At 49.2% G+C, this 10,007-nt stretch overlaps 1 protein-coding gene across 1 annotated transcript; it reads left to right on the forward strand.

Annotated features, from left to right (window-relative positions):
• Nucleotides 1–9,171: 9,171 nt before the first annotated feature.
• Nucleotides 9,172–9,477, forward strand: LOC308050065 (feather keratin Cos1-1/Cos1-3/Cos2-1-like; the record flags this gene model as incomplete). Its single annotated transcript, XM_080359991.1, has 1 exon — nucleotides 9,172–9,477. One exon carries the CDS (start codon nucleotides 9,172–9,174, stop codon nucleotides 9,475–9,477), a length of 306 nt encoding a protein of 101 aa, XP_080216117.1.
• Between the last annotated feature and the right edge of the window lie 530 nt (nucleotides 9,478–10,007).

Genomic DNA, 10,007 nt, shown 5'->3' on the forward strand with positions numbered 1-10,007 from the left:
GAGAGAACTGAATGAGAGAGCAGAGAGTTGGGCTGCCTTTTATAGGAGTCCTGCACTGCCTCAGGTCCAGGCTCCCTTTGTGGAAGTAATAATTTTCTGACAAGCTCGTGATGAATGTAAAAGACAGCAGCTAATGTTAGGAGATGTTTCCTGTTTTCCTGCATTGCCACCTTTTCATTGCCGGGCTTTTGCCACGTGATTTCCCATATGGAGGCTTCCCTAAGCCTTGGGATGAAAGGCCCAAGGATTTCCAGAGCAGACACACGTGTCAGCCGCAGGCATAAGTGTCAGCCCAAGTGCTTGTTGCATCCTGTGCCGGCAGGTGATGTGGACCTAGGTCATTTTTGTTGACTTCTTTATGGCAATGTTGTCTGAGAATTGGCAACGCTTTTATGTTTCGCATCCGCTTCCCAAGGACTGCCATTTTAGACAATGTGACATATCCTTTTCTCTTGTCAACCCACTTCTCTCTGATGCTTGCTCATTGTTTCACACAGGGAGGTCACTACTGGGAGGGATAGAAAATATGGCAATGGTACTCTCAGGACAATTCGGTTGGACTCCTTTGCCTCAGCCCCTCTCTGTGGACTCGCTACTGCTCCTCAGGAAACATCAGGAGCATGTCTGGGCCCTGGGTTTTCTATGGAATATTTTTTCACCACCCAGTGCTCATGCATACTCCAGGGGAGAGTCCCCAGCTGTGACCTGCACATGTCCTCATGATGAGGGTCACACAGGTACAAACTGACACAGGTGTGCTCACGCAGGCCTGCAGGAAACCATGCAAAAATCTTTTTCGTAAGAGAAAGCAAGGACAACATCAGCAACTGAGGACTCTGCTGAAGAGATCCCAAGGACAACATATAAAATAACTAATGAAATGTGACCCTTGGGCATCTGGACCTGAGCATGACAGCGTTGCTCATATCCTAACATCTTTGCCACAAAGGAACCCACAGGAATGACCAAGGTTCATATCACCTGCCTGCACAAGATGCATCCAGCACTTGTGCTGAAGCTTCTGCCTGCTCTGACGTGTGTCCCCACTGGAAAACCTCAGGCCTTTCATCCCATTACATACAGAAGCCTTCATACGGGAAATCACGTGGCAGAAGCCAGGAAAAGAAAAGGTGACAGTGCTGGAAACCAGGAAACATGTCCTAATATTAGCTGGTGTGTTTTACATTCAACATGAGTATGCCAGAAAATTATTACTTCCATTAAGGATGCCTGGGCCTGAGGCAGTGCAGGACTCCTATAAAAGGCAGCCCAACTCTCCCCTCTCTCATCCGCTTCACACACCTCCTTCTCCTTGTGAAACAGGTGAGTTTGAAGCCTCTTCTTCTTCTCCTTCAGGATCAAGTGTCTTTCCTCAATGTGTATCTCAGCTGACAAGGTCTGTCCTGGCCCAGTGGTGGAAGCTGCTTCTTATGGGTGAGGGAAGGGGAGAGAAGGTCTTGTGCAGAGAGAGCCTGGGATGTTGTGGAGGTGGGTCCTGGGATTTGAGCTGGGAAGCATATGCTGGGCCATGAGGTTCCTTGTCTCCACTGTGGTTGGGAGCAGTGCTGCTTCTCATGATCAAGTCCTCATGCTCTGCTTCCTCCTGTGCTGTCTCTCAGGTGAACCTCTGTCCTAAAGATATGTCCTGCTGCAACCCATGCGTGCCCTGCCAGCCCTGTGGCCCAACCCCGCTGGCCAACAGCTGCAATGAGCCCTGTGTCAGGCAGTGCCAGAGCTCCAACGTCGTCATCCAGCCCTCCGCCGTGGTGGTGACCCTGCCTGGCCCCATCCTCAGCTCCTTCCCTCAGAACACTGTTGTGGGCTCCTCCACCTCTGCTGCTGTTGGCAGCATCCTCAGCTGTGAGGGAGTTCCCATCAACTCTGGGGGCTTTGACCTCTCCTGCATTACCAGCCGCTACTGTGGCAACAGATGCCGACCCTGCTAAAGCTGCTGGGGCCATTCTTGAGCAAGAACTTCCCAAGACCTTGGAACATGGTCCTTGAAAGGAGATAGAGCTACAGGGCATTGCATTCAGAGCTTTGAATGGATGTTTCCTTCTTTCACTTGTGTGTCTCTCTCTCTTTCCTTTTCTCTTTCTGCCTTCCTAGGCCAGCCAAATGAGTACCTCTTGGCCTCCCTCGTTCTGTAGGGGAGGCAGCCTGTCTGTCTACAGGAGTTTCACTACATCCTTGTGACTGACCCTGGTGCTCCCCGTGAGCCACCTCCTTTTCTTCTTAAAACTCAATAAAGTTGTGATGCATTCAAGCTTGGGCCTTCAAGTCCTCTTTTGTTCTGAGGCAACTCTTTCAGTTTGCTCAGAGAAAAAGGTGAAGGAAGGGGAGAGTGGGACTCCCTGTGGTGGGATTTTGTCACTTGGTCACACAGTAAATTATTTTCAGGCTTTCATCAATTAACTGTGTGGTGTTTAGTCTGAGGGATGTTCAGCTTATTGGCTTTCTCACCGTTCCTGACCTTGCTTGGGCAAAGGCATTGCTATTCCTTACCCCACATTCTCTCCCATGCCACACCTGATGAAATCTTCAACCATGGTCTGTGTTAGACTTAACAGGGACTTTGGGCATTTGAAGTAAACAATTAAAAGGAATCAATTAAGAATTCAATGAACCCAGGCATTACAACACATCCTATTACATGTAATGGGTGCCCACCATTCCATGGTAATGGTGAGTTCTAGCAGCTGAAAAATGTTGGTCACAATTCATTCTACATGGTCTTTTCTGCTCTGGTCCACATCTGCACCTCAGCCCAGGTATGGACAGACCTGCATCTAAGTTAAGTGTGTTCTCTCAGTTGGAAACCAGGGCTTGTTTGTCCATCTGAAAGCAACAGAAAAAATATATTTTTCCCACTACAGCTTTGCACCTTCAGTCTTGTCTGGGTTCTGATTACTTCTGGTCATGTACTGAGCTGCAAAGGAGAAGAAGACACCTGTATTTGATCTCATTCTCCTGGGTTTCCCATCCCTCAAAAAGTGGGCACATGGCCCCATGTGCCATTATCTTCTCCATGTACCTTCCAACCCTGATGGAGAATGGCTTCCGTTCTTTATGCTCCTCAGGTTTCAGTTGTGGAGACCTGATATATTGTCGTTGTTGTGTAAAAATAAAGGAGACTTTCCTTGTCCCGAGGAAAATCTTTTGTGTTGCTTGCTGGCTGGAGCAGCCATTCCCATTTTTTATTGCCTTCCTGTTCATCACTGAGTTCATGATCCTCTCAGTGATGTCTTTTAATTGTGGTGTCACCATATGCAAACTTCTTCATTCCAACACTCACATGAGAGAGAAAATCGGCTTCTGGTAAGCCCTGGCAGCATGGTCATTGGGATTGTGGTCATACTCATGCAGGTGTCACTTCCACTGACTGGCCATTCCACATCAAGAAAACTGCAGCAGGGATCCATTCCCCCGGATTCAGCCTTCGCTGATCCTTTTCCAGGAGCCACCACCTCTCTTGTGTGTGTCTCTAATTGGACCAAAGGCCTGCAGAACCTGTCCTCTGAGAGAAGAGTGAAGGAGATAAGTCCTTGATCTTGGGAGAACAGAAGTCTTGGGGGAACCTCATCTTAACATTCTTGTACCTAAACGGCATCTAGAAAGAGGACAGATTCTCCCTCATCACAGGGAGCCAGGTGGAGAAGGCAAAGTCCAATGAGTACATGTGTCACTGGTAGAGGTTTCACTTTGACAGAAGAAATATTTTTTTTTTTTACCATTAAAAACAGTCCTTCACAGGAATGACATCTCAGGGCTGTGGTAGAGTCCCTGTCACTGGAAGATTCCAAAATATGATTGTACAGAGTGGTTGATAATCTCATCTAGTCTCTCTTGCCCATGAAAGATTGGACGAGATGACCTTTCAAGTTCCCTTCCAATATGGAATATTCTATAATTCTATGACCTCTCAGTGACGTCATTCAATCATGATGTCACAATATGCAAACCACTCCATTGTACCACTGTCATCACTAAAGAAATCCTTATTCTAAAAGAGTTTATTGCAATGGAGACTGACATTTTTGGCAGAGAAAATAGGATGCTGCATGGCTAATGTCCCCTTCATTTCCAAATCTTGTTCAACAAAAGAGACATATTCTGCAGGCAGGGAATAGCAAAGAGGGACATGAAGCTTTCAACTTCTTCTCTAGCAGGACAATGAAGATCAAGAAAAATTAGAAACCTAAAGTGTGAATCAGCAGGTCCATATGAGACTTCCATCTAGAGTGTCTGATGCATGTGCCCAGAGGAGTGTCTTGATTGCCCAGGTCTTCTCACTGACACCTCTCTCTTTGCATGCAAAGGCTCCATGCTAGGGTCCATTGCCTGGGCCCAGGGTAGAGCAGGACCATGGCACCATGCTGGGAGCTTGCCTTCCTGGGATTTGGACCAGTAATTTTCCTCCCAGTGTTCATGTCTAGACTGTTGCTGTTCCCTGCAGTTCCCCGTATGGAGAGAGATGTCCTACCATGAGGGCACTGCCCTTCACTTTGGTGTGCCCATGTGGTTCCCAGCGGTGTGCAGGGTCTCTTGCAGGACAGCTCACTAAAGGGCACGGGCTGTATGGTTGGGAAGACCCTGGCAGGCGAGTGAGGAGCAGTGGTCTCATAAAGAGAGCTCAGTTTGGTCCTACCTCAGAGCTCTTGAGGGAGCCCGGGAAGCTGAGTTCAGGCAGGGTGACTACTTGTGTATCAGCTACGCTTGGGTTGGTGCCTGTCCTATGCCCAGCACCCAGTGAGATGGGTAATGGTGGTGTTTCTGTCCTGAAGTGTGGACAGGAAGAGCATGAGGAGAACCTCATGTTGTCCATCGGTCCCTGTGAGCATGAGCCATCATTTTGAGCCCAACAATGCCTCCAACTTGTATTTCTACACACATGACTCCACGGATACCAGAGGGATTCCAAGGTTTAGAGTAAGAGCCAGGACAGAGGGCCAAGGTCTACAATGATATTTTCAAATATCATTGAAAACTGTGCCTGAATTTTGACCTGAACAGTGAAAGCACAAACTCAGGGAAGATGGGTACCAGAAAAAAGCCATGAGAAGGCAAAGGGCCACTGGATTGTGGAGAGCCCAAGTTACTGTGGGGATGCTCTGTGCACTGCTGTCATTTACCCAGTCACCCTTTGCCTATAAGAGGTGGGGTGCTGGCCAAGAAATTAGTCTTTGGACACTGGGTGCTGTCCTGGAGCTGCAATAACCCACAGGGTCTTTGAGTTTACAGGAAGTGGTGACTCCAGTATGTAGCCTGAGTGTGGCTGATACCAATCCTAATCTGTGAATTATCTCAGCCTTGAATGGAGGGTCAGCCTGCAGGATGACCTGGAGTGGTTGGAGGATTTGGCTGACAAGAACCTGATGAAGTTCAACAAGGACAACTGTAAGGACCTGCCCCTGGGACAATATACACCAGGAGCGCAGCACGGGCTGGGATCTACTGGGCTAGGAAGCAGCTCTGTGGAAAGGGACCTGGGGGTCCTGGTGGACAACAAGGTCAATATTAGTGAACAATGTGCTGCTGCAGCAAAGAAGGCCAACAGGATGCCCAGTTGCATTTGATAGGGCATCACCAGTGGCGGCAAAGAAGTCATAATGATACTCTACTCAGAGCTTGTCAGGCCAAATCTTGAATATTGTGTTCAGTTTTGGTCTCCTCTATACAAAAAAATGTGGACAGGCCGGAAAAGGTCCAGAGAATTTCCACAAAGATGATCAAAGAACTGAGAAGCTGCAATACAATGAAAGCCTAAGAGAACTGGGTTTGTTCAGCTTTGAGAAACTTACGGGAGACCTCAGCACCATGCTCCAATATATTGAGTGCCTAGAAAGAAATTGAGACTCCCTTCTTACAAGCACTCATGTGGAAAAGACAAGGGGCAAAGGCTACAATGAACTCCTGGTAGCATTCTGATTGGACAAGGGATAGAAATTTTCCATGGTGAGAATAGGGAGACATTAGAGACATCTTCCCAGGGAAGTGGTGGATTCTGAAACATTGGACACATTTAAGATTGAGCTGAACAGGGTGCTGGGCCATCTTGCTAGCCTGTGCTTTTGTCAAGAAACATGGGTCCAGATGATCCTTGTGCTCCCTTCCGTCTTGGTGTTCAATGATGATGATGCAGATGCATGTCTAGAGAGTAGCTGGGCTCTGCCACATGCTGAAGGACTGTATGATGTTCCTCTGTCTCATCTTCCTGTGACCTTATGTGTTGGGCATGCACAGCAAATCGGGTAAAGGAGGGAAAAGAATGAGAGAGATGAGAGTGTGGATTGTCCTCAGGAAATATTGTTTCCCAGCCAAACTCCTACCACCATTTGGAGCCATTTCCTCACTTCTGGTGATTGGCTGTGGATTAGCCATGAATGTCTTCCCCAGTTCCAAGGTGAACAAAAGTGAACAAAAGAAAATGCAAGGCATGGAGTCGCGCCATCCTCTTCTTCCAAATTTTTGCCGAATTGGACCGGCAGAGGTACCTCAGACGGAAGAAGGACTCAGAGGCCCAGGCTTAGATGCAGCACAACTTTATTGAGTCTTAAGAATAAAAAGGAGGTAGCTCACATGGAACACCATGGGCAGCCACAAGGATGTCGCTCAATTCCAGCAGGGAGTCAGTCTACCTGTCCTGCAAAAGCAGGGAGACCGACTGCTCCCACTAGGGTGGCTTTGGGAGACAGAAAGAGCACAGGAAAGCTAGAGAGAGAGACACAAGTGGAAGAAGGAAACAGTGTTTGAAAGTTCTGAATGCAATGCCGTGAAGCTCTATCTCATGTCAAGGACCATGTTCCAAGGTCTTGGGAGGTTCTTGCTCATGAAAGTTCTCAGCAGCTTTAGCAGGGTCGGCATCTGTTGCCACAGTAGCGGCTGGTAATGCAGGAGAGGTCAAAGCCCCCAGAGTTGATGGGCACTCCCTCACGGCTCAGGATGCTGCCAGCAGCAGCAGAGGTGGAGGAGCCCACAACGGTGTTCTGAGGGAAGGAGCTGAGGATGGGGCCAGGCAGGGTCACCACCACGGGAGAGGGCTCAATGACGACGATGGAGTCCTGGCACTGCCTGCAACAGGGCTCATTGCAGCTGTTGGCCAGCGGGGTTGGGCCGCAGGGCTGGCAGGGCACGCACGGGTTGCAGCAGGACATGTCTCTGGGACAGAGGTTCACCTGAAGAGAGAAGAGGGGAGAGAGGAGGCGAGAGGAGAGGAAAGAGAGGAGAGGAGGAAAAAGAACGTGCAGGTCTGATCATGCGAAGAAGCACTGCACCGAACCATAGACGAGCCAAGGCGCCTCTTGGCCCAGCATATGCTACCCAGCTCAAATCCCAGGAGCCACTGCCACTACATCCCAGGCTCTCTCGGCAGAAGACTTTCTCTCCCCTTCCCTCTCCCATTAGAAGCAGCTTCTACCCCAGAGCCTGGACAGACCCTGTCAGCTGAGACACACATTGAGGAAAAACACCTGATCCTGAAGGAGGAGGACAAGAGGCTTCACACTCACCTGATTCCCAAGGAGAAGGAGGCGAGAGAAGTGGATGAGAGAGCAGAGAGTTGGGCTGCCTTTTATAGGAGTCCTGCACTGCCTCAGGTCCAGGCTCCCTTTGTGGAAGTAATAATTTTCTGACAAGCTCGTGATGAATGTAAAAGACAGCAGCTAATGTTAGGAGATGTTTCCTGTTTTCCTGCATTGCCACCTTTTCATTGCCGGGCTTTTGCCACGTGATTTCCCATATGGAGGCTTCCCTAAGTGTTGGGATGAAAGGCCCAAGGATTTCCAGAGCAGACACACGTGTCAGCCGCAGGCATAAGTGTCAACCTAAGTGATTGTGGCATCCTATGCCGGCAGGTTATATGGACACAGGTCATTTTTGTTGACTTCTTTGTGGCAATGTTGTCCGAGAATTGGCAACGCTTTTATGTTTCTCATCCGCTTCCCAAGGACTGCCATTTTGGAAAATGTGACATATCCTTTTCTCTTGTCAACCCACTTCTCTCTGATGCTTGCTCATTGTTTCACACAGGGGGGTCACTGCTGGGAGGGATTGAAAATATGGCAATGGTACTCTCAGAACAATTCGGTTGGACTCCTTTGCCTCAGCTCCTCTCTGTGGACTCGCTACTGCTCCTCAGGAAATATCAGGAACATGTCTGGGCACTGGGTTTTCTATGGAATATTTTTTCACCACCCAGTGCTCATGCATACACCAGGGGAGAGTCCCCAGCTGTGACCTGCACATGTCCTCATGATGAGGGTCACACAGGTACAAACTGACACAGGTGTGCTCACGCAGGCCTGCAGGAAACCATGCAAAAATCTTTTTCGTAAGAGAAAGCAAGGACAACATCAGCAACTGAGGACTCTGCTGAAGAGATCCCAAGGACAACATATAAAATAACTAATGAAATGTGACCCTTGGGCATCTGGACCTGAGCATGACAGCGTTGCTCATATCCTAACATCTTTGCCACAAAGGAACCCACAGGAATGACCAAGGTTCATATCACCTGCCTGCACAAGATGCATCCAGCACTTGTGCTGAAGCTTCTGCCTGCTCTGACGTGTGTCCCCACTGGAAAACCTCAGGCCTTTCATCCCATTACATACAGAAGCCTTCATATGGGAAATCACGTGGCAGAAGCCAGGAAAAGAAAAGGTGACAGTGCTGGAAACCAGGAAACATGTCCTAATATTAGCTGGTGTGTTTTACATTCAACATGAGTATGCCAGAAAATTATTACTTCCATTAAGGATGCCTGGGCCTGAGGCAGTGCAGGACTCCTATAAAAGGCAGCCCAACTCTCCCCTCTCTCATCCGCTTCACACACCTCCTTCTCCTTGTGAAACAGGTGAGTTTGAAGCCTCTTCTTCTTCTCCTTCAGGATCAAGTGTCTTTCCTCAATGTGTATCTCAGCTGACAAGGTCTGTCCTGGCCCAGTGGTGGAAGCTGCTTCTTATGGGTGAGGGAAGGGGAGAGAAGGTCTTGTGCAGAGAGAGCCTGGGATGTTGTGGAGGTGGCTCCTGGGATTTGAGCTGGGAAGCATATGCTGGGCCATGAGGTTCCTTGTCTCCACTGTGGTTGGGAGCAGTGCTGCTTCTCATGATCAAGTCCTCATGCTCTGCTTCCTCCTGTGCTGTCTCTCAGGTGAACCTCTGTCCTAAAGATATGTCCTGCTGCAACCCATGCGTGCCCTGCCAGCCCTGTGGCCCAACCCCGCTGGCCAACAGCTGCAATGAGCCCTGTGTCAGGCAGTGCCAGAGCTCCAACGTCGTCATCCAGCCCTCCGCCGTGGTGGTGACCCTGCCTGGCCCCATACTCAGCTCCTTCCCTCAGAACACCGTTGTGGGCTCCTCCACCTCTGCTGCTGTTGGCAGCATCCTCAGCTGTGAGGGAGTTCCCATCAACTCTGGGGGCTTTGACCTCTCCTGCATTACCAGCCGCTACTGTGGCAACAGATGCCGACCCTGCTAAAGCTGCTGGGGCCATTCTTGAGCAAGAACTTCCCAAGACCTTGGAACATGGTCCTTGAAAGGAGATAGAGCTACAGGGCATTGCATTCAGAGCTTTGAATGGATGTTTCCTTCTTTCACTTGTGTGTCTCTCTCTCTTTCCTTTTCTCTTTCTGCCTTCCTAGGCCAGCCAAATGAGTACCTCTTGGCCTCCCTCGTTCTGTAGGGGAGGCAGCCTGTCTGTCTACAGGAGTTTCACTACATCCTTGTGACTGACCCTGGTGCTCCCCGTGAGCCACCTCCTTTTCTTCTTAAAACTCAATAAAGTTGTGATGCATTCAAGCTTGGGCCTTCAAGTCCTCTTTTGTTCTGAGGCAACTCTTTCAGTCTGCTCAGAGAAAAAGGTGAAGGAAGGGGAGAGTGGGACTCCCTGTGGTGGGATTTTGTCACTTGGTCACACAGTAAATTATTTTCAGGCTTTCATCAATTAACTGTGTGGTGTTTAGTCTGAGGGATGTTCAGCTTATTGGCTTTCTCACCGTTCCTGACCTT

Source organism: Nesoenas mayeri (genome assembly GCF_963082525.1).
Source record: "Nesoenas mayeri genome assembly, chromosome: 26".
Lineage (NCBI taxonomy): Eukaryota > Metazoa > Chordata > Aves > Columbiformes > Columbidae > Nesoenas > Nesoenas mayeri.